At 43.8% G+C, this 25,559-nt stretch overlaps 1 protein-coding gene across 1 annotated transcript; it reads left to right on the forward strand.

Annotated features, from left to right (window-relative positions):
* Positions 1 to 19,335: 19,335 nt before the first annotated feature.
* Positions 19,336 to 22,659, forward strand: LOC148013202 (calnexin homolog). The gene is made up of 6 exons (XM_087667621.1): positions 19,336 to 19,596; positions 19,807 to 19,876; positions 20,320 to 21,449; positions 21,598 to 21,669; positions 21,764 to 21,892; positions 22,178 to 22,659. The coding sequence occupies exons 1-6, from the start codon at positions 19,519 to 19,521 to the stop codon at positions 22,328 to 22,330; spliced, it is 1,632 nt and encodes a 543-aa protein (XP_087523747.1). The 5' UTR covers positions 19,336 to 19,518; the 3' UTR covers positions 22,331 to 22,659.
* Positions 22,660 to 25,559: the final 2,900 nt, after the last annotated feature.

Consider the following 25,559-nt stretch of genomic DNA (forward strand, 5'->3'; position numbering starts at 1 on the left):
TTTGCCTTTTTTTGCATTGGGGTTAACATTACCTCCCTCCTAGTCTAGTGCCAGTCTCATGGCACTTGTGGGCTTTTCTGATGGGGACTCGGGTGGTTGAAGGGTTGTCATGGAGGTCAATGATGGGGCCTTTTAGTGATTGGACATGGAGAAGAAGCATATCAAAGTGGTTGAGGTTGTGGAGACCAAGAGTGGATTGAGTGGGTGACACGGCCTCCAAGGTCGATGGGTTGTCGTGGTTGGTCGAATTCACTTGAAACGGAAAAGAATGTGCACTACCTAGGGGGTGTGTCTACCTTGTCGAGTAGTGCATTATATCCGTGCTAGTGGAAATGGGAGTTGGGTCGAGCCTGGGGTGTTGTTCCATACTTGAGGACCTAGTTCATGTAAAGGGGAGGTGTGGTGGGTATAGCTCTTAGGGAGACAAGTCTAACGATAGGCGAGTATGACCTCCCTAGGTGTGTCCTGCCTTTGATGAGCGCTAAGTGTGAAGTGGGGGAATAGAAGGGCTAGGGGGTCAGTAGGCGCGGACCCGATAGACCGAGGCCACCAGACACACCTAGCTTGAGAACCCCTAGGTGCAGTGGTTGTGGTGCTTTGATGTTATTGTGGACTTTATTCATTTTTTCCCTCTTTCTTCATTTCCTCTTTCATTTTTCTTTTCTTTTCTTTTTCTTTTTTGTTGTTTTCTTTTTCCTTTTTTGTTGTTTTCTTTTTCCTTTTGGTAGTACAAGTGGGAGAAGACAAGGTAGATGTCATCCTCATGCTCGGTAGGAGCTTCACATGATGGGGGCCTAAGGGATTTGCCAAGGAATCTAGGGCTTAGCATGTAGCCCTTCTAATTAATCCTTACACTAAGTGGGGTAGTGGAGAGGAAAGGATGGTTACATTTCAAGAACCTGCTATCACTCATGTCTTCTAAGAGACTTATGCAAAATGCTGGCAAGAGAGTGGCCCTTAACATTAGGTGAGTCATTGCACAACTGTCTATCCCTACATTGATGTCAAAATAGAGCGATGGCAGGTGCTCTTCTTGTGGTACTAGCTTTTGTTTTGATAGGAGTTGTAAGAGATGGAGGTAATTATTGGTGGTAAGGAAGACAGGGTCTGGGCATATTGTGAACTCATTTAGGAAGTGAGTGATGGAAGGCCGGAGGTCTTGAGATTCAAAAACAAGGCACTCTTCATTAGGGTTAGAGGTGTTGACATTATAGATCAAAGGGAAGTTGTCCTTGCCATGCTTCTCTTGGTCAAAATCTACACCGTGGTGCCTTGGGTAAGCCATGTTAGTGGGGTCATCCCTTTCATATGGTAGCGTGTTGCAAAAAGCCATCCATACCTCAAAATTATTGTCCCAGATTCTTTGGCACCATTTAGGTTGGGTTTCATAGCCTTTGACCTTTCTAGGATCTTCTGTGACCTTATCCTCCCATTACCTCTCAGACTCTCTTCTCCATAGTGTGGGTTTTCTTGCCCTCTCATCCAACCACTACTTTCCTAGCCTCTTCGTGACCTAGATGGCTCCTTCAACCATTGGAGGGGATAGCACTCAATTCAGGGCAACAGGGTAAAGAAGTCAAATTCAAATGGTGTGCCCCCCTTCTCCCACTACTCCCAATGGTTTAATTCGAGTGCCCAATTGATTTGCAGTTGTTCCTTGGTTTATAGCATCTGGATCTTGGGCATGTCTTGTGGCATGGAATTAAATTTTCTCATCATGAAGTCACGTTTCCTTTTGGCCTCGATGATTCTCTTTATAGTGACCCGATCTTCTTCTTGGCCTTCTACTTCTATTGATGGAGGTGGGGGTGGGCTCTATTTCACAACCTGCCCTTCAGGGTTGTCAAGTGGCTCCACATAATTTGGGCCTTCCTTTGTTGGTAGTTCTGCTTGGGTGGTCATGGTCAGTTGCTCTTGCTGTTCTTGGCCTCCAACTCCTAGCTGCTCTAAGTCTTCTCTAGAGGGCCATGCCTATAGTAGAATTTGCCTTTGTTGCTCTAGACTTGGGCTTGAGCTAGTTCTGGGGGTGTGTTCTTGGAGGCCGTACTTTATGGCTCTTCTTGTGATCTCCAACTGCTTCCTTAGCCCTTCTATGTTGTCCTCATCTCCTACTTGAGTTACATGAAGCACAATATTATTTAGAAAGGCTTGTTGTTGGACGTCTAGCCCCACCTCCACTACTTCATCCCTTGCTTCTGCCATGATCCTTCCACTTTCTACTAGAGTGAGGCATTCGGCCAAGCCTCTGACCCTTCCAATACTTTTCTCTTCCCATGCTTTGGCCTTCTCCTCTGTCCTTCCTTGATTATTGCCCAACTCTCTTGATAATGTTGCCATCACTTGTTCTTGTTCCTTCAAGGTGTTAGACATTTTTTCCTTGTCTTGTTATGGCAGGCCAACTCTTTTTGTAGTTTTTCCTACTCTCGGAGAGTCTTGAGGAGTTGATTCTCTGCCTCTAGCAACTTTTTGGTTTACTCCTTATTCTTTTGGGCCTTAACCTCCTGCAACTCCTTGAGCAATAGCTCTTTTTTCCTTTTCTCTTTGTGGTATTGTGCATAAGCTTGAGTCTTCACTCTTTTCAGCTTCTTTGTGAGCTCATCCGTGGTCGTCTTTAGTTGCTCAAGGACCTCTTCCATGCCCTTTTATCCCTACATGAGGCTTGAAAAATCTATTCCCAAGTTGGTTTCTTCCTCTACCTTCTCCAACAGGAGCTTCTTAGCTTGCCCTAACTGGAATTTTTGTGTGCCTTCTTCTTTTCTTAGCTTCACCTCCTTCTTTGCTTCTAATTCCTTCTTCAGGTCGTTCAGTTGCCTCTGATATATAGTCACCTATTTTGTATTCTTGATCTAATAGGTAAGGAATGCCTCTTTTTCAATCTCCAACTTTGCAAGGGCAGACTTTTTTCCCTCTTTTATCTTCTCTAGCTATCCCTGGAGCTCTTATACATATTCATTGTAATTACCTACTAATGGCAAGGCTACCAGCATGGATGTCATTGACATTTTTACTTTGGGCTTCTTTGGATCTTTTCAAGATTCAACATCCTCTGCAGTCGGCCTCTTTGCCTCTGACACAGGAGCTCCACCTCTGGGCATTGGGCCTAGTTGCTTTGAGCTCAGTAAGTACTGAACCCACACCTCCATGTTGCTTTAGTTCACTTGGACTTGTTGAGCCCTCTCTTCTGTGGCGATGCTTGATCTTGGTTCTTCTCTTAGGATTCTCTCTATCGGCTCTCGAGGGCGGGAGGCCTCCTCAATTGATAGCCTCATGGCCATGGCCAGCTTCTCATCATCTTCTTTTTTCAACCTCTCCTCGTCCTCCTCTAGTTGCTTCCTCTTTCTTTCCTTCTCTACTTTTCGCAATTCTTCTTCCATCTTCTTTAGCCACTCATTCTCTTCTTCCTACTTCTTCCTTTGCTCATCCTCCAGCTTCTTTGACTCTTCTAGCTGCTTCGTCTTCCTTGCAGCTTACTCAACTTCTTCTCTTTGAACCCTTGCTACTTCCTCGTCTCCTAAGTGTCCTATGGAGAAGGAGACCGGAGTTAGCACATGTAGTGGTGAATGAGTTGGTGATTCATGGTGGGTAGGGGAGCACTCTAGAGTCTCTTCCACCACTTCAGGCTTTTCTAGGTCTCCAATGGCCTCCTGAATGATTAAGGTGAGCATAGCTCCAAATCCTATGCTGGAGACCTTGCCCGATGGTTTCTTCTGTGCTTTCCCTATTGTGGAAGTCGAGGAATCCCTGCTTGCTAGTCTTGCATGTGTGGCTAGTGCCTTTGCTAATGCTTCAATCGTTTTCCACACCTAGCCGTGTCAATTCACTTCGTCTAAGGACTTGGCCGTGAGGCTCTCCATCAATGGTACTCCAATCTGGCTCATTAAACTGTTGTACCTTTGACTGGAGAATAGAGCATGGATTGTCTTTGCCTACAGCCTCTGCTGACCTTAGGATCTGGGATGTTGGCTAGTTTGACTATGTCATTGGTGCAGACTAGGGCTTTGTCCATTCCAAGCATATTGTACATGTCCCTTTTAGGCTGCCTCTCAATTTTGTTGACCAAGCCCACTGCTCTTTCCACTAGTTTGGGGCTTAGTTCAACTTCGACCTTGCAGGTTTCTTCTCCTTGTCTCACCATTATAGTATTGTGGTTCCTATTAGCATCAAAAGTTTGTAGGAATTCCTTGCACTTGCTATAATCCACAGCTTGTCCAACTTTCTCTATATACTTGCTCAAGTTGCATTGGTCGACAATCTGCTTTATAGCCTGTTCTTCCATGACCACATCTTCCAAGTTCACGATGTTCCTGAACTTGAACTGGTTGAAGCCCCTTATTTTAGCCACATTAGGCCATTTTTCACCTACTCTTCTTTCGTGAATGGAAGCTGGTTGCCTTTGTCTTGATTTGCCATGTGGGATTCGTGTCATGACATTACATCTCATCATTAGTTTTCTTGAGATAACTCTTTGTGACAAGATAAGTAGATAATGAATGCAAGCTATGAAAATGTGAAATGCTTGAGTCTAGAATGAAAACTTTTGCTTCAAGTAGTCCACACATTCCAACCAACATTCTTGAATTTTTCCTTGATCATAAGTTGATCTTCATTCGTCTATTTAGATTTTAAAATTCGATTGAGATTTTAAGACGTGTCTTCGGAGATTTGAATGATCATACCGATATATTTGGAGCTTGTCAAATGCTTCTTTTTGGTTTTGGAATGCTTTTGAGCTTGGATTAGGCTCCACCTTGGTCGTCATTTACTGGGATTTGGCTTCAGTTTGGCATGCTTTGGACCGGTTGATGCCTATTGTCACTGGTTGACATTTAGGCTTCTAGCATTTATGCTTTGGTGAGATATGGATGCCACTTGGTTTGCCCATGCTTGACAGTCACTTGGAGCTTTGTCTTCAGATGTATTTGAGCATTTTGGACCTACTGGGCATTACATTTGCTTGTCAATTACATGCTATTTGAATGCTTTCAAGCTTATGATTTACGGGTTTGAGATAGCTTGGGATTTATGCTCCGGATGTACCCTACTAGGATTTGGCATGTCTGATGCTATGTACTCGATGTATTTGAGCATTGCTTGCTCTATCTGCATCTGACTTTACCTCTAGTGGGAGCCCCTTGGCATATTCGGATGTACACACAGTTTTACTTACACTTGAGCTTGAGCTTGTAGGATAGTTACATGCATTTGCTCTCTTAAGAGCTTTATGTCTATAGTTAGTTTGTAGTGGGCTGATTTGATACGCCTATTGGGGCAAGCACTTATCTCTGTCACGGTTTGTCAGTTTTGTATGCATCTTGGATGGTTTGCATTGAGCTTCTTGCTCTATTAATTGTGCTTGTGCTTGGTCTCTTCTCTTACCCCGAGACCCATTACATGCATGACTTCTAGACCTATGAGATGTCTCTTGCGCCTGATAGGCTATTGGTTTGACAGTTCTTGGTACCTTCTTGCCCCTTGACACTCACTGTTGGATGTATCTTGTTACCTAGCAGTTGCAGTGACATATGTATCAGTGATTGCTTCACTTTGGGACAGTTTTACATACTGCTGTAATTTATTCTAGCAAGCTAAAATTTGTAGATTTTGAGCACTTGTAGGAGGGCAATGCTTACTGTTTGATGTTATCTTGGTCATATTTGGTGGACAGGTGGTTCTCTTGGTGAAATCCACTCTTTCAGCTAGTTTTAGCAGTGGTTTTACTGCATTTTCTGCTAATTACAGCAACCTACAATTTTATTTTTTTGCTTTGATTTGGGATATTATGACTGATCATTCGAAAGACATAGCTCTCTTTAACATTGCCAAATTGGATAGTACCAACTATGGGTATTGGAAGTCCCAGATATGGTAGGTTTTGGTGCAAAAGTTGCAGATTAAACCCTTGCATTTCAAGGGTGTTAAACCCGAGGATATGGATGATGATGTTTGGATGGAAGTTGATGAGCTATGCAAGTCTATCATTATCTTGTTACTCTCAGAAGAGGTCCATCATAATGTTGTTGAACATGAGAATCAGAGTGCATGGGATTTATGGAAGAAGATTCAGAAGCTTTATGCGTAGCAGAGTCCTATGTCACAGATGTATTGGCTGAAGCAATTAATGGACCTTCGCATGGAGGGGACATCCCTATCATCTCATTTCAGTTAGTTTCATGCTATCATGAAGAATCTGTTATCACAGGGTATTGAGTTCAAAGACAACTTGCACCTGTTGTTTCTGCTTGGCACCTTGCCTAAATCATGGGATGTCTTCCGTACTGCCATATGCACAAACAAGCTTGATGGGCTGAAAATCAAAGATGTTGGGAGTACTTTATTGACTAAGGAAATCAACAGGAGAAATAATGATGCTTCCTGCTCTTCACATGTATTGACCGTTAGAGGTGGCAGACATGGCAGGCATGATAATGATCATAAGGGCAGGGACTCTCAAAAGTCCAGGTCCAGGTCACGTGGTCGCAGTAAGTCCTGTGGATGGAAGTCTGATCTTACTTGTCATTATTATGGGAAAGTAGGACATATTAGGCTGCAGTGCCATAAGATGCATGATGATACGTTCAAGGAAAAGGGAAAAGAGAAAGTGCAGGAAAAGTCTTCTGAGCGCAGTATTGTACCTGCAAAGTCCAGTGTGAAGATAGAAGAGGTTAATGTCATGCAGGTCACTAATTCAAATGAAGATTACATACTTGTAGCTTCTTCATGCGATGCCTTATAAGCTTATGAGAAACATTCTATGTATGCGTAATGCTGGCTTTTGGATTCGGGTGCGTCATTTCATGTGACACCTTGTAGAGATTGGTTTCATACCTATCATACCATCTTTGGTTCTATGCGTCTTGGTGATGGCAGGTCTCTTGACATTGTGGGCATTGGAGATGTTAGCTGAAGTTTTCTTCTAGCAGTTCTTTTGTTTTACATGAAGTACGTCATGTACTTGCATTGACTCACAGCCTTATGTCAGTTGGACAGCTTGATGATACATGGTATTTTGTGTCTTTTGGAGACTTTGCATGGAAGATTACTCGTAGCAGGTTTGTACTTGCAAGAGGTGCCAAGTCTGGTAGCCTCTATCCCTTACTTGTATCTGGAGCTACCTTAGATCATGTTTTGTCTATGGGTTTTATCCCCCATGTATCCCTCTAGCATGCTCATTTGGGGCCTATGTCCCTTAAAGGAATGAAAATGCTCCATGCTTTGCAGTATCTTCCGTCTTTTGACTCTTCGCATTTTGATTCTTGTGATCATTGTTTGTATGGCAGGCAGACTAGAAATACGCATAAAAAGTCTGGTAAGAAACGCATGGGTGAGCCCTTGGCTCTTGTGCACTCAGATGTATGTGGGCCCATGCCCTGTTAGTCACTCGGTGGGGCAAAGTACTTTGTTACTTTCATAGATGATTACTCACGTAAGGTTTGGGCTTATCCCATAAAGAGAAAATCTGATGTCTTAGACACATTTCAACGTTGGCTTGCATTCGCAGAGAACCAGTCTGGGAAAAGGCTAAAATGCCTAAGGTCAGATAATGGGAGTGAGTATGTATCACACGCTTTTGATCAGTTTTGTGATGAGCGGGGTATTAAGCGTTAGTTGACCACCCTTACAACCCACCCTAGAATGGTATGGCTTTTTTTAATGGAAAGGGTTTGTAGCATGCTTAGCTAGGCTAGCTTACCGCATCACTTTTGGGCCGAGGCAGTTACTACCGTAGTGCATCTCATTAACAGGCCACCTAGCAATGCATTGACTTTCACGTTGCAGAGGAGGTATGGGCAGGCAAGCCCCCCTCTTATGATCATTTGCGTGTCTTTGGATGTGAGGCATTCTGCCATGTGCCCAAGGACAAATGCAATAAGCTGGATCCTAAGTGTCAAATGCATTTTCATTAGCTATGGAGATGCAGGAGAGATGGGTTACTGTCTACGGGATCCGCAGGCACGAAAAGTGATCCGTAGCCATGATGTCATCTTTCATGAGGACAAAATGCATATGCTGCATGAGAAAGTGGTTGAGGTATGCAGAGTTATCTTTCAGGAGGAGCCACCTACTCCCATTCAGCCCGCTCCACGGCCAGCTAGATAGCATGCAGCATCACTTGATGCTCATGGCCCAAATGTTAGACATGTTGATGTTAGACAGGATGTCGGTCAAGCAGCAGAGCCTGGGTTGAGGCATTCTACTAGAGATAGATGACCTCCTGACCGTTTTGCACCCTCTATGGATTATGTATTGGTTACAGATGTAGGAGAGCCTCTCACTTATGATGAGGCTATGCACAGGGGTGATTGTTACTCTTGAGAGAGGGCTATGCAGTCTGAGCTTGACTAATTGCATAAGAATCAGACTTGGGATTCGGTTTCCTTGCCTTAGGGTAAGAAGGCTTTGCCATGCAAGTGGGTGTACAAGTTGAAAAGTACCCTTGGACACCCCAAGCCGGCATACAAAGCTTGATTGGTTGCTAAGGGTTCTAAGCAAGAGCATGGTATTGACTTTGATGAAGTCTTTTCTCATGTGGTCAAGATGACCACCTTACGCTTAGTCTTGGCTTTGGTTGCACAGCTTGAACTTGACTTATACCAGATGGATGTCAAGACGTCTTTTTAACATGGGAACTTGCATGATGAGATTTACATGGAGCAGCCTAAGGGGTTTGCAGACCCTGGCAGGGAACACCTAGTGTGCAAGCTAAAGAAGGGTCTATATGGCTTGAAGCATGCACCTAGGGAATGGTACCATAAGTTTGATGCATTCATGCAGTCACAAGGCTACAGCTGCAGTGTTATGGATCCATGATTGTACACGAAGAAAGCCCGTGCGGTTCTTTACTGATTTTGGTACTCTATGTGGATAAGTAGGGACAGCTCATGAGGAGCTAGATGTTCTTAAGGCTCAGCTCAAGAAGAGCTTTGAGATGAAAGATTTGGGACATGCCTTTCATATACTTGGTATGCGCATTACGCACGATAGATCTCAGGGACTACTCTATCTGTCACAAAGGGAGTACATTCATAAAGTCCTTGAGTGCTTCCGCATGCAGGATGTTAAGCTTATTGGCTGTCCATTACCTTCTCATGTGAAGGTTTCACAGGCTGATTGTCCACAAACAGATTAGAGGGCCGAGATGGCCAAGATTTCCTATGCATCAGTCATGGGCAGTCTTATGTATGCCATGATAGCCACACGTCCAAATATTGCCTTTGCAGTTGGGGTTGTGGCACGTAATATGGCTACACCTGGCAAGAAACATTGGGATGCCGTGAAGGGTATCATGAGGTACCTGAAGGGCACAATAGATATGTGTATTTGCTATGGAAGCCAAGATATAGGAGTTGTGGGGTACACTGACTTTGATTATGTAGGACATGCAGATAGTAGGAAGTCCACTTTTGGCTATGTGTTCACTTATGTTGGAGGGGCTATCTCTTGGATGTCCAGTGCACAGAAGTGTACGGCTCTTTCTACTAGAGAGGCTGAGTATATTGCAGCCACAGAGGCTTGCAAGGAGGCTATCTGGTTAGGCCGTTTGATTGTAGACCTTGGTATGATAGATGTTATGCCTACACTGCATTCGGATTCTATGAGTGCCATTCAATTGGCCAAGAATCCGGTCTTCCATGCGAAGGCGAAACATATTGAGGTGAGGTATCACTTCATTCGCGAGGTCGTTTGAGGATAGGTCTGTTGACCTTGTCAAGATTCCAACTGAGCGAAATCCTTCAGACTTGCTCATGAAGAGCCTCATTACAGAGCACTTTGCCTTCCTCAGGAGATTGATGGGTGTTGGATGAGATGACACATTTTTTTTCTCATCCTGTTGTACATGTGTACATGTTGTACTATCTTTTCATTTCTTTTCTCTCTCACTGGGGAAGATTTGCCTTTAAGTGGGAGGTTGTTGGGGGGTAAAGGCGCCTCTGCGTAGCCACATGTGTATTACTACACTGATAGTACCTGCCACTGTACACTGCAGGTGGCGGGCGCCCGTCACAGCACTTATTTTTTATTCTTTTAGTGACAATTTGAATAAAGGAAGGCCCAACCACACATTGTGGCTGTTGGAGTTCCCACTTTGAGTTTTATTCTCTCTCTTGCTCTTGCTCTCCATCCGCCATAGCTCTCACCGCCAAGCTTCTTTCTCCTGGGTTCCACTTCCCTTTCAGCAAGGACAAGATGGAGCTAACCCCAATCTTTGCAAGACAACCTTTTGAAAAATGGGGAATTGACTTCATTGGGCCGATTAGTTCCGCAGTCCAATACTCACAGGCTAAGTACATCATAGTTCCCAAGACTACCTCACAAAGTGGGCAGAAGCACGAGCCACTAGAAAGAATGATGCTAGAACCACAGCTAAGTTCCTATGGGAGCAGGTGATCTCACTATTCGACTACCGCATTGAACTGGTTAGTGATCAAGGCACATGTTTCATCAATGAAGTGATTACTCACCTCTTGTCTATCTTTCTGATTGTCTATTGGAAATCCTCACCTTATTACCCTCAAGCGAACGACCAAAAAAAATCTACAAATAGGATCTTAGTGAATGTCTTGACCAAAGTTATCTCTACTTCGTGCAACGACTAGGACAACAAGTTGATAGTAGCCTTATGGGCCTATTGATTAGCCTATAAAACGGGTGTAAGACATACTCCCTTTAGGTTGACCTACGGAATTGAAGCCATTTTACCAATGGAATTCTTTGTCCCTCGCTTGAGAGTAGCTACTCAAGAGAGATGGGATAGGAAGGAGGCATGGGTAGAACACCTAGTTGAGCTAGAATGCCTATCAGAAACTTGACTTCTAGCTACCCATGCACTGATTTGCAAAAAGGCACGATGTAAGAGCTAGTTTGACAAGCATGTCAAGCAACGAGACTTCAATTAGGGTGACCTTGTGCTATTATACTCAGTGAAAGGCCACAAGTAGATGATGAAGTTCAGAGGATTAGGGCCTCTCCGAGTTCGTACCATTATCTGAACCGGCAATGTAGAGCTTGAGACCTTGGATGGAGAGGGCATAAGCTTCTTCAATGGTAGCCACATAAGGAAGTACTACCCTCCTACACATCCACTATATAAGTCTCCCATGCTAGAGTCTCCTGTGAAAGTCTGAGTTGCCACAATTATGAAAATTGAAGACGAGGATGAAGAAGTAGTGAAACCTGCTTACCTTCGCATGACAGTCACTGCCCAATGAGCACATACTTTCGATGCATTGATCGATGAGGGAGCTGATTTTAATATCTTAACTCACAATCATTAGGCTCAAATCAACTAACCACAATTATATCCCACGAGCACTAAACTCAGCCCTTTTGGGAGCCAATCATATGCACATTTGGAAAAGTGCAAAGTCGCAACCTCTATCGTGTCTAAGAGCATACCCATAATCTTTTATGTGTTGCCGAACACAAAAGATGCCAGTAAGGAATCGCTATTAGAACGTGCCTTTTAAAAACATGCCCATTGCAATATCAACTACGAATCATAGCGCATTCACCTTGCTATCGATAGTGTACGCATCATGACAGCTTTCAATAAGGGCAACGTAGCTCCATCAAAGCCACCGATAGAGAAATCCACCACCAAGTCTAAGGAGAGGGGTCGTGACTTGTCACAACCCACCAAGCCTCAACGTTAGCAAGACAAAATCCAAAGCCCATGAACCCAAGTTCAAATAGATACCTAAACATCAAGGACCGCTACCATGAAGCAACCAAACATGACATCGCAAGGCTAGGAATTCACCCTTGAAACCTAGGAGGTAGAGAAAAAAACCTAGGAGGCTAGGAATTCACCCTCGAAACCTAGGAATTCACCCTCGAAACCTAGGAGGCAGAGAAAAAACTATAGGCATCGATGAACGGTCAAGTCGTGCTAGGTCCCCAAGGCCTTATTGCAAGCGCAAGGCTATTACGAGGGAAATACATAGATATGGATGCCTAAAGCCAAGATTACCAAGCACAGTAAAGTGCAATCCTCGAGCTTATCCACACAAGCCCGCATGACAAATCAAAAACCAAAATCTTAAAAGACCCAACTTGTGGAGCCCATAGAGCCCAAACTCATTAAGCCTCTATAGAGGATCGACTGAAATTGCAGCTTAATGCCTATAAACCACCTCAACCAAGCACTATTAGTTCCCCTACGGCCTCACAAGCAACTATCAACACAATATCTACATCACAAGCCATGCCTAGTGTGCAAGTGACTGAATCGCTCCCTCAAGAGCAGCCAAAATCGCAAACCTTAGTTATAGACCTGTCTAACCTAGTCAAACCTCAACCTCTCATAGGCCTAAAACCCTCTTGTGAGTGACGATCAATTTTTACCTTGGCCTCAAACTTAACTGAAAATATGGGGGATAACTTGGTTACTTGCCTTTGATGCTTGGACACTACATTTATGACACTTGCTAAAAGCTATATTCGACTAGACCTAGGCCTTTTAGAAGAGCCTTTGGCCACGGAGGAACGTACATTGCCTTGCCCTTGGGAAGAATCAAAATTTGTATTCGTTAAGGCTCCCAAGGCAGCTAAGGAGTTGATTGCCACCAAGATTTCTTGCGAGCAAGCGCACAAATGATGACACGTTACCTCATATGACAAGATCACGATCCCTACCACATACTAGGAAATTGAAGAGTTGAAACACCTTGCTATCAACGACTCCTCTTTCCTATGAAAATGGTATGCTCTCCGACTTTAATGGGAGCTAGAGGGCTACCAAATCATGACCAACACTGAGCATAGAGATGTGCCATCAAAACCTCGGAGTATGACCCAACTTATGTAGTTCCGACCTCTTATAGGGTGTTGACCACCATTTGCAAATTGACCCCTCGAAGAGCACATCATGACCCACCCCTATTTAGATCGCATGTTGACAGAGGAGGAGTTACACATTGCCAGCCGAATAGACTCTGGTGACTTCCTAATGGATGTCCTCACTTACTTCACCCATGTAAGCATCCAACATGTCGACATGGACCACTATGCTCACATGGAGTACAACCCAAACTTCTACGCTTAGCTAATACAAAAGTAAAACACCCTGAACATGCACATTGAATGGCCTTAATTGTTCAACCTCTAATCCTAGGAAGGATACTTCTCCTTTCCAAGGGAGGAGAGGATAAGGTGTGGAACATAAAAACAAACCCTAAATCTCAATCAACGTCCAAAAGCAGAAAAGAATAAATAAAAATCAACTTATGATTGAGAAAAAGTGTCATAAAATTTTTGGGGAATGCATAGACTATGGGAAGGAAAATTCCCTTTTTGTATTTAAGTAGTTCAATTTTCCATAAGCACACAACCATTTCCTACATGTCTTTTCGCAAAAAAATTATTTGAAGAATACTAATGGTGAGCCGTGCCTTCATGACATGCACCTACAATGGCAAGACAGGAGAAAACTAGCAAGTTACTATTCTCAGAGGAAGAGCAAGCAAAGTATGGCCTCTTAGTGGAATGCAACTCCTGAGTTTGGAAGATGTAGTTATGGAAGAGTAGGCCATAAAGCAGATTGTCAATCATTGCAATTTGCAAAAGCACTTGGAGAAAGTCGGGCAAGCCGTGGATTATGAAAAGTGCGTGGAGTTCCTCTGTACTTTCAACAGGAACCGTGGCACCATGACTGTGCAGGAAGGAGAGGCCACCCGCCAAGTAGAAGTTGAGCTGACCCCAGAGCTAGTGGAGAGAGTGTTGGGCATGGCCAAAAAAGTTGAAAGACAACCAAAAAGGGACGTGTGTAATATATTGGGAATGGAAAAAGTGCTGGTTCACACTAATGATGGCATCATCTTAGTTGATATCCTTGACTTAGAAGTCCAGCTACAAGCCAAGATGGTGCATGCCTTGTTTTCCAGCCAAAGGTACAACACGCTAATGAGCAGGATCAATGTGCTGATGTTGGAAAGCATTGCAGCCAAATCTTTAGATGAAGTGGACTTGAATGACTTCATGCGAAATATAATTGAGACCTTAGCAAAGGCACTAGGTATAGGTTGAAGACCCAGAGGTGGAGAGTCCATGGCCTCCACGGAACAAAAGAAGTCATCATCTAAGGCCTCGACCATAGGATTTGGTGGGGTCTTGACTGCCATCATTAGGGAGGCATTGGGGGAAGCACAAGGTGACGAATGAGTTGATGAGACACCAGATAGGTCACCTCCCTACCAAGAGTAGGAACAGTCTAGTGAGAGAATTGTGAGTGATGAAGAAGGAGAATAGGAAACACAATCTAGCCACGGAGGGGCCAAAAAAGTCCAAGAAGAAAACCCCCCAAAGGAAGGCGGAATAAGAGAGAAGGAAGAAAGAAAAAGCTAACTACCTTAAGGTGCAAAGGGAATCCAAGAAGGCCAAAGAAGAGAGAAAGAGAAAGGCAGATGAAGAGGCTGAGGAGCTTAAGAGAGAAGAAGAAGACATAGCCAGGGACATCTACATGTCAGTAGAGTAGCTCTCCAGAGAGGAGGAGTTGGCTGCCATGAGCCCGCACAGAGAAGAAGGCCCAGGGACAAGTTTCCAAGTGCCATAAATCATGCCACCCCCAATATAGCAGAAGGCAAGGGCAAGGGTTTGATTGACCCTATTCCACTTGTCCTAGTGCCTACCTCCTCAGTCTCTCTATACCCACCCAAGGCACTTCAACTACAATAGATGCCAATAACCTTATGGCTTGGGTGCAGTTTCTTGGTCAATAAAGAGATAGCTTAGGATGCAAGTGGAGGAACCCCAATGACGATAGGAACCATCCAGAGCCTACAGGATCAAAGAAGCTACTTACTAAGGGCAGGCTTGACGGTCCAAGAAGTGGGCTCTCTAGGATTCAATGAAGGAGAGCCACAAGAACACAAGGGAGAGGAGGTGCAAAAGTTAATTGAAGAAGCAAGACCAAGCTTTGAAATGGGGCAGCAAGACGAGGAGTTAGTACCACAACCTCCCTCTCCATGACCAAAAGTACAACAGGAGGTAGACACCACTGTTGAAAGAAAAGCAGAGATAAAAAAGAGGAGAACAAACATGTTGGACCATGCACGGAGGAGGCTGACTACTCAACTAGTAGTGGCCCCAAAAGCACCCATCCCTCCAAGAGAAGACTGTTTCCCAGTAGATTGGAATGCAGAGCTCATAGTATGGTAGTAGAAGGAGAACGTCTGTGAACCCTTCGACTTTAATTTCTGATTTCCCACTACATTGAATAGAGTGCTATCAACCAAGGTGGTGGAAGAGGTGATTAATGTAGGAAGAAGGTTGGGAGATAGTTGGGTTGTTGAAAGAGAGAAGAGTCCTACTTTATGGGGAACAGAGGCTCCTGACTACTGGGAGAACAAGGTCATGGAAGTGCCCATAACAGTAAAGGGCTACGAGTGCTAGCCAAGGTGGAGAAGGCGATTCTGGGATGGAAACATGGACGCTTGGATGTCGTTTTGCAACACCCTACCCTTCGAGAGGAATAACCCCGCTTACATGCCATATCCTAGAGTAGGAGTGGACTTCAATCCAGACATCCATGGCCAATATGACTTTTCAAAAATCTATAATGTCAATGCCACTAAGCCCAAGGAAGCACTCACCTTTTTTGAGCATGACTTATATGCCTCAATTGACAATTTCCTTAATGAGTTCAGTTATTGCCCAGACCTTGCTTTTCTCACAATTTGTAATTATCTTAGGCTCTTTAGAGTATTATTAAGGCAAGAGTCCATTCTGTTAGAGTACTGCCTCGCATGCTAATTTTTGATCTCAATGTTGGCATGGATAGTTGTGCAATGGCTAGGCTAATGATGTGTGTTGCCCTCTTACCATCTTTTTGTGTGGCCCTCTTAGAGGACACGAGCAACAACTGCTTCATTAGCTGCAACCATCCCATTTTCTCCACAACCCCTCTCAACATTTGAATGGGCCTAAAAGGATATATGCAAGGGAAAAGCTTCCTTAGTAAGTCTCTTAAACCCCCTAATGTCTCCCTCTCATGACCATGATGACGGAGATTAGTTCATCGTTATTTAAAAAAAAAGACAAAGACAACAAAAGAAAGAGAAAAGAGAAAAATGAAAGAAAAGAATAAGAGAACAGAGAAGAAAATCAAAAGAGAGGGCAAGAAACTCATGAGTGCTACAGTCATTACACCTAGGGGTTCTCAAGTTAGGTGCATCCAGTGGCTTCGATCGGCCAGTTCCTTCCCTAGCCCCCTAGCCTATTTTAATTCCCCACTCCACGCTTAGGGCACATCAAGGGCATGACAACATACCTAGGGAGGTCACCCTTGCCTATAGTTAGACATGTCTCCCTAAGCTACACCCACTGCACCTCCCTTTCACATGAACTGGGTCCTCAAGTGTGGGACAACACCTAGTCTGGCCTATGAATCGTCGTTGACCCAACTCCCAGCTCCACTAGCATGAGCACAATGCATCACGCGGTAAGGTAGACACACCCCCTAGATAGTGCACTTTTCTTCTCTTTGCAAGTAAATATGAATGCTACCAACCATCGACATCAGAGGCCCCCCATCCACTCAACATACCCTCGGCCTCCACCATCGCAATCAAGCTTCGCCTCCATGACCAATCCCCACAAGGCCCCATCATCAACTCACATGACCACCCTTCAAATTATCAAGCCCTCATCAACAAAGACCGACAAATGAATAAGAGAGGAAATGCCAAAAGCACAAAAGGTCAAGTTGAAGGTAAATACGGATTTTAAAATGCAAAGGCGTCATCAAAATTTTGTAAAAGAGCGCCAGGCTCCCTCCTATGCAAATTGTAAAATCTAGATGAGCATAGGTGAAGGGACAAGGCAGCTAGAAGGGAACAGGGAAAGAGGACCTTGGCAAGATGCTCGATCATGTAAAAAAGGGGATAGGTGCCCAAGGGATTTAGAGCTTGTATATAAACTCAAAAAGTGAATAAGAAGCTCATTCTTTGGTGTGTGGCTAAAGTGGCTTCTTTTTCTTCTCTTCTCTTCTCTCCTTCTTGCTTGTGTGTGCTTGTGTTGAGAGAGGGAGTGTGTGAGGGCGAGGGACCAAGGAGGAGAAGCTCTCCATCTTCTCCTCTCTTCTTCTCTTCTCTTCTTTTGTCTCGCGTGTGACTATGGAGGATGGACTTGAAGGAGGAGGCTTGAGGTTGCTTGAGCTCGCAACAACTAGGATCGTGGAGCTACTAGAGTGCTTGAGGGAGGAGGTCACTCATTCGGGAATCAAGGTAAGCTCAATATACCGTAAGATCAGAAGCACATCGGCTAGGTGAGAGATAGCCATTAGAGCTTGCTTGAAACGCTTGAAACAATAAGCGGTCTATGGGTCTTGGCGGTCGAGCGAGAGTTTCCACTACATACCATAACATATGTACATGGGGTCACTAAGGGTGAATCTACTAAGGAAAGAGGAGGTGGCACAATGAATGTGCCATAACCAAGGATGGACTACTTGGGTATAGTCCAGCTATAGAATCACTAGTGTATCCTCATGTCAGTCACCCAACATGCTAGTGAATAATTTCTTGCCACATCACCAAGGTGTGTAGTGGATGCCAGCTCATGTTGTAGAGCTCGATTGCTCAACACTCACGAGTGTAGTGTGTAAAGGAGAGCAGCTATCCAACCCTTGGATAAACACTTTGATTGGTTAACAACTTGCAAAGTTGGTGTTTGCCACTTGGTATATAACTAGCCTAATTGTTACATCCATGCATAGGTTGAGACTATTGTGGACCGCACAAGAGAATCGGGTAATATTAGGAGAGAGAAAGGGCATATGAGAGAGAGAGAGAGAGAGAGAGAGAGAGAGAGAGAGAGAGAGAGAGAGAGAGAGAGAGAGAGAGAGAGAGAGAGAGAGAGAGAGAGAGAGAGAACACAATGCTCTTACACTAGATTACCTCAACTTTTTGGAGTTTACCGAAGTACGCCCCTTTTGTAGGCACTACGTTAGCAATTACAAGTTCTATGATAAAGGAAATACAAGTCAACTATTGTTGTACACACACATGTTGACTTGATTATGTGATTGCATGTGCTATGACTCTTAAAGCTTAATTTGGGTGGTGTACTTTGAGAAAGTCTAGGCAATCCATGGCGTGGCACTATCATTAGAAGCAAGGCATGTGGTAAGATGAGTTTTTCAATGTGACTTTTGCAATGGAAAAACCATCTTCTTTTTACATTCGTATGAAGCATTTCCAAAATTTCATGAAACCCATGTATTTGAGAAAAACTATCTAATAGTTTCATAACCTTTCCGATAGTTTCATCTTAGTGACAACCCATAATAGGTGGAGAAGCTATTTGTGGAATAGATTTTCTTATCCACTGCTCCCAAAATAGTTAATGTGACTTGCTCTCAATTTGGATAACTTACAATGTGGGAAAGAGACAAAAAAATGGAGCCGTGGTTAGTTCTAGGATCTAGTTTTGGGAAGATGCTCTAATGGCCAGTGGTGGTGGATGGAAGGGAAAAGGTCATTTGTTGATCTATGTGGCTAGTTTTTCTTGGCTCTTCAATTAGCACAACAGAAACTTGCTTTTAAGAGGCTCTGGGTAGGACAAGCTAGGTGCAATGAGTGCAAAAAAAATGGAGTCGTGGTTAGTTCTAGAATCTAGTTTGGGAAGATACTCTAAGGGCCAGCGGGCGTGACGAATGGAATGGAAAAGGTCACTGTTGATCTATGTTGCTAGTTTTACTTTGCTCTTCAATTAGCACAATAGAATATTGCTTTGCTCTTCAATTAGCACAACAGAATATTGCTTTTAAGAGGTTTTGGGTAGGACAAGCCATGCACAATGAGTTAAATCACCTGAAAGAGATGCAAACGGGTTTTGAACCACTCCGAGGGGATTAATAACCTATAGTGGGCTTCTACGTAGACCGATACACCAAGAAGACAAAATATTTGGTGGATGTTGTTTTGTATGAACACTATAGAATTGGACATGAGGTTGACTGTGTGCCGTGCGTCCGAGTCTAAACCCGCTTAGGTTGTTGGATGCGAATTTTGAGCGGTGTGGGAGAGCATTGCAGGCTGCATGTGAACAGGCCTTCCTAAGCAGGAAGTAGATCTTTGGATTGGAATATATATAATATAATGGTAAATAAAGGTAAAACTACGAAGATCAAAAAGCAGAAGAAAAGAGAGAGAGAGCAACTAGTAGTTGGAAACGTCACACGGCTGACGTGGAGGAGATTTAGTGGTCGGGCTTTGGCAAGGAGCGATGGGATTGGCTGGAGGGCTAGGGAAATTGCGTGGGTGACCAGAGTTTGGGCGAAATTGGGAAATGTGGCAATTTAAAAAAAAAAAGAATTGGGGCACGCATACTTCTTGGCATTGTATCTTGTAATGTGCTCCAGTTCTCGCAAGGACAGTCGGGCTGCGCATCCCCCTCTTCTCTTTTATTTCTCCTCTCTTCCCATTCTTCCTCCATCGACGCAAGCTCCGGTAGTACGCCATTGCCGTCGCTGCCCGTCGTCCTCCTTCCCACCCTCGCCGATCTCCCCCTGCTGTACTCCCCATGGGTCGCCCCGGCGCCTTTGCGCTTCTCCTTGTGTGCTTCTGTTGCTTGGCCCTTAGTGCCATCGCGGCTGAACCTGTAAGCCTCGCTTCTCTCTCTCTCTCTCTGTGATCTTTCGTGTAGTTTGTTAACGTTTAGTCATCTGCGGGATCTTTTACTGAACGTGAACGAAAGGTTGATATTTGGAGCTTTTGATCCTCCCAATTTTGCTGAAGTTAATAAGCTTCGGATTCTGAATCCTTATCCTCATAATCGAACGCAGACTAAGTGCTAACACTTTGGCTGCAGATTTTCTACGAATCGTTTGAGGAGACGTGGGAGGGGAGGTGGTCTCCTTCTGCGAAGGAAGAGTACAAAGGTAAGCGCTTGGCGCCCTAGTCTGTAGCTTGAGCAGCTACGGTGCGACTTTGGTGTAGCGTAAACTATAGTATCTAGTCGTCTCTCTTGTCGAGCATTTGGATCTTGGATGGGAGAAACTTTTTTATTTTTCACGGGACAAGAGCATGCCTTACAAGCGATGCTATTTTCTTTGTGGAGTGATCAATTTAATGCATTTAGGCCGTTGGGATCGTAATTTGCTGTTAGCAACTGTGCTATTTTTGAAAATTGGATCTAGGTAAATCCTGTGTTTGTTGCCGTGACGATCATCCTCAGTAATGTATCTAGCATTTGTTTGCATTTTCGTTGGTCTTGGCAGTCACTAGTGCCTATTGTGCCTGATTGTTTAGCACTAGTCGGCATTTTCATTCGCCTTTCTGCCTAGGACAATTTTTCAAGATCTAACCTGCGTTCCTGATTCAGGTGTGTGGAAACACGAAAAGAGTGAAGGCCACGACGACTATGGCTTGCTTGTAAGTGAGCAGGCCAGGAAGTATGGTATTGCTACTCTTTTGCCTAAGACAATCGAATTCAAAGATGAGCCTGTGGTTCTCCAATATGACCTCCGGCTCCAGAATGGAATCGAATGTGGGGGTGCCTATCTCAAGTTTCTTCAGTCCCAAGAAGATGGATGGATCCCTTCTCAGCTTGACAATGAAGCCCCTTACTCCATCATGTTCGGCCCGGACAAGTGTGGTGCCACCAACAAAGTCCACTTCATCTTCAGGCACAAGAATCCTATCACAGGCAAGTATGTGGAGCATCACCTGAAGTATCCTCCCTCTCCCGTAAATGACAAGCTTTCGCATGTCTACACGGCTGTCGTCTACCCAAACAACTCTGCCAGCATACTCATTGACGGGCAGGTGAAGAAGTCAGCTGATCTTCTGTCAACAGATTTTGACCCTCCCGTCCTTCCCCCCAAGACTATCCCTGATCCGGAAGACAAGAAGCCTGAGGACTGGGATGAGAGAGCTAAGATCCCTGACCCGGAGGCCACAAAGCCAGAGGATTGGGATGAAGATGCACCCTTCGAGATTGAGGATGATGAAGCTGTAAAGCCTGACGGATGGCTGGACGATGAACCTGAGGAGGTGGATGATGAAGAGGCTGTGAAGCCCGAGGATTGGGATGATGATGAGGATGGTGAATGGGAGGCACCTAAGGTACCAAACCCCAAGTGCACAGAAGCCCCCGGATGCGGTGAATGGAAGAGGCCAATGAAGAAGAACCCGGCTTACAAGGGGAAGTGGTACGCTCCTATGATCGACAACCCTAACTACCAAGGCATCTGGAAGCCCCGTGAGATCCCCAACCCTGAATACTTCCACTTGGACAAACCTAATCTGGAACCTATTTCTGCCGTAGCCATTGAGATCTGGACTATGCAGAGTGGTATTTTGTTCGATAACATCTTGTTGACTGAGGATGAAGACCTGGCTAAGGATTACAGAGACAAGGCGTGGAAAGTTAAGTTTGACGCCGAAAAGGATCAACAGAAGAAAGAGGAGGCGAAGGAGGCCGCTAAGTCTGGCTTCCTTGTCAAGCTTCAGGTATGACCTTGGGAAATGCCTAAGCAGCCTGTGCTTATTGCTTGGATTCCTCTCTGCAGAGGTTTATTGTTGCTTTCATAGTGTGAACGATTTATTGTTCTTGATGTTAGGATACAGTGCTTGATTGACTGTTTGCTTTTGATTGTAGGATGGACTCATCAAGTTCCTGTACAAAGTGGCTGAACTTCCCTTCCTCAAATCTCACAAGGACAAGTTAGAGGTGAGGCGGTAAACTTAAACTAACTTGTGAGCTTTGTCCTGCTCATTTCTTTACGTGCCACTGATTTAACACGCCTGCTATCATGTGTGTGCAGGATTTGATCGAGAAGGCAGAAGAGAAGCCGATGATTGCACTAGGCGTTGCAGGTGGTTTGGTTGTGATCTTTCTGAGCCTAGTCTACAAGCTCCTCTTTGGAGGAAAGAAGAAGAAAGGCTCCAAGCAGGTAACGGGAAATCCTTCCAACGGCACTCTGTCAATGTCATAGTAATTAGGCTTGAATTACAGCCACTAACATAATAAGGGTTTAATATACCATCCGTTGCTTATAATGCAATGCAATGCTCTTAACAGTACTGTCAGTGAATGACATAGTAGTTAGGACTTAAATTAGGTCATGAACGCCTTAAGCATGTAATGTGCCATTCCTTTTTTGTGTAATATATGCCTGCCTTTATCTAGCACCTTAGCTTAGCTCAAACGCTGATGTCTGATTGTTGAGGATATGCAGGTGTCAGTGGAGAAGGCGAAGAAAGAAGATATCACTTCCTCCGATGATGTGAGTGCGGAGGAGAAGTCGAAGGAGAAGGGTAAAGAGAAAGCGGTTGATGAAGCAGATGGAGCCACCGGAGCACGCCCACGGAGGGCTCGCAGGGAGACATGAAATTTTTTACAGAAGCTGTAAAACACGGAATGAAGGGAGTGAGCGTGCTGTAACAAAAGAGTCTCTATCCCTTGACTAAGAAGATATGTTGGAAGAACAGGGCTAAACAATAGATGGGAGGGGGAGGAGTGATCACCGGAGGCAGTGGAGGAGGCTCCATCGACTCTTCTGCCTTCCTTCATCTAGCAAAGAAGGGGCTCTCTAAGAGAGTGCTATGTGTGTACTTCAGTAGGAATTTTTTTTTGGGACAGTACATATTTGTGCAACAATTTTGTCTGCTTTTTCATTCCGGTTTCTATGAATGCAAAATTATTTTTACAAGCCTGCTTGATCGATTGCCAGAAGTCTCTCTCCGCCCTAGCGTGAAAAGCCATGGCTGCTTGATCGATTGCCAGAAGTCTCTCTCCGCCCTAGCGTGAAAAGCCATGGCTGCTACCTTCTATGACGCCAAGACGAAATCGTGTTGCCCGGGGGGGGTGGCAAAAGCCCAAGGTTGAGCCACAGCGTCAAGAATTAACGATTGAGAGAGAGAGAGAGAGAGAGAGAGAGAGAGGCTTAGTCCAGTGCATCTGATTAACCTTACATCCCTAAATACAATTAAACGTATTTTAAACTAATAAGAAGCTAAATTAGTAAAGGTTGGGAGAAGTACAAGCAAGGCTCCAAAACCGCTTGACTTAATAGACAAGCAAGCAAGGTGCCAAAATCGTTTGATACATTCACTTGACTTCATAGTTTGCTTCATTTATTCCTATCGTAACTCTTTCAAAAAGTTCCGAAAAAAGAAAAAAAGTAAAAGGTGAGATTTTCGAGTATGATGTCCTAGCTCTTTGAGATTATCTTGAACATTCGTATTCCTTGAATCAAAATGTAAGTTTCTCTTGATTGCTATCTTGCCTTGAACATGTTTAGCAAGAAGAGGAAGCCCTAAAATAATTGAGTTTGATGGAAAATTTGTGTCCATTTCTATGAGGCAAATTTGAGTGGAACTTTGCTTCTCTTTTCACTTTTGTGCCATGCATGTGGTGAAATAACACGATAAAAAATTTAAGTTTAACTAGGAAAATGTGGCCAAGGTGACACACTAGAAGTTCACCACCCATGGTTGGCACTGTGGTCCCCCACAGACAATCAGCTACTTAGTTTACAAGTACATACTTTGGTAGAAAAGAGTAAAGATTGCAAGACAGTTTTAAGGGCAAAAGAGAATGGTTGTATTATGAAGGTGCAAGGCTCGAGTGTTTTGTTTGCAAGATAAAAGTTTGGTAGAAAAGAGTAAAGATTGCAACTACTTCGTTTACAAGTACATACTTTGGTAGAAAAGAGTAAAGATTGCAAGACAGTTTTAAGGGCAAAAGAGAATGGTTGTATTATGAAGGTGCAAGGCTCGAGTGTTTTGTTTGCAAGATAAAAGTTTGTTACGATGTTTGTTTGTGCACTTGATCTCCCTTGTACACTCCCACCCTGCGTTACAGCTTAATGTTCTCCTTGAGTAGGAGTGGGACTAATAGACTCACATACTCGGGGATCTTAATCAGCTCACCAAAGAACTTAATGTCCTCCTTGAGCGGAAGGGGGACTAATAGACTCACATACTCGGGAATCTTAATTAGCTCACCAGAGAACTGAACAATATTTGCTTGTTAAAAACACTTCTCTTAGGACATGGCCTTGCACATTGGCTCAATACAAGTGTGTCAAGGACTTTTATTGGCACTACACTTATAGATTGAAAAGTAGCTGCCTTGCCAATTAACTTGATTACAAGTGTGAATGCAAGGTCTTGAGAAGACCACAACTACCCACTTTAGTACAACTCGTGAAGCATACATCTAGAAAAGAAGACAACTGATCCATGTCTACTCACTTACAACTTGTGAAGTAGACAATCACTATAAATTGTGAGGTAAATTTGAGTGGGAACTTTGCTCCATCTATTCCATGCATATCAAGCATGTCTAGATGTTTGATACAAATGCAATGCAGTGTACAAAACATTTGTTGTTGACATGCACTAAATCAAGCAAAGCAAAGTTCCCTACTACTTATGAAGAAGAAGATTTACAAGGCTACTATGGCCCTTCTTATGTAAATGATGTACTCATGTTACTTGATTTGTTACTTCAGGTATGTTCCTGTTCTTCATGGGGAGACTCCCACTGGAAGAGGAGTTTCCAAGGTGTTTTGTCTCTTTGTTCCAAGCCCATTGCTCCACGGTGCACTTAAGTTCATCAAGAGAAGCTTCTTCCAAGTGTTGTTGAATGGGATTGGATCCTTTCCTACTTAATTTTAGGAGAAATTGGTGCACATGGTCTTGTGTTCAAGCCTCTCAACTTCGGAGGCTCTATTGTAAGAGTTCTCGATTCGGTCTCCTTTCTTGATTCACACTTTGTATTTGATGCTAATGTAAGAGAGATTGCTAATTTACTTGGTAAAGTTCCACATGTCCCCATACTCCTTGTCAATTCAAAGGGAGACTCTAAGGCTTGATGTGCATGTCATTAATTTACTTGGCAAAGTTCCATATGTCCCCATACTCCTTGTCAATTCAAAGGGAGACTCCAAGGCTTGATGTACATGTCGTTCATCAAAGGGCTTTGATTTGGCTTCATACAATGTATTTTGGATTCAGAAATTCCATAACTAATTATTCTTCCAAATATTTTCTATCTTTACTCTTTGCAACTCTTCTTACTCCAATCCCTATGGTTAAGGCCTTTTACTTTATATGCCCCAACATTTGGTGAACTCGATGTGAAGACTGTTGGAAGGATTGTAGGCATGGGTAATGCAATGGATTTTGGTTCTTTTGCACAGGAACTAATGCGGACTCTTTCTTGAATAGTCCTATTCATGCACTCTGTAACACTATTCTAGAGTAGGATGTAAGGGAGCGGTCAACTCACACTTAATAGCTCTCTCATCACAAAATTACTTTTTCAGATCGTAAGTATTTCAGCCAATACCCAGAAAACCATAGCAAGAAAGCGTTGAAAATTAGGTAACATCTTTGACTTCTCCTTAATAGGATATCCCTAGACCTTATGCGAATAATCATCAATGAATATAACAAAATACTTTGCACTACCTAATGGCTGATAAGACATGGAACCATGGAACCACAAACATTTGAATGCACATGAGCCAATGTCTCACCCATTCACGTAGAACTAAACTCTTTATGCAAGTTATGAGTCTACTTGCCATATAAATAATGATTAAATGAATT

The sequence above is a fragment of the Lygodium microphyllum genome, chromosome 26, assembly GCF_053477565.2.
Source record: "Lygodium microphyllum isolate KBCC chromosome 26, Lygodium_microphyllum_v1.1.10, whole genome shotgun sequence".
NCBI classification, from domain to species: domain Eukaryota; kingdom Viridiplantae; phylum Streptophyta; class Polypodiopsida; order Schizaeales; family Lygodiaceae; genus Lygodium; species Lygodium microphyllum.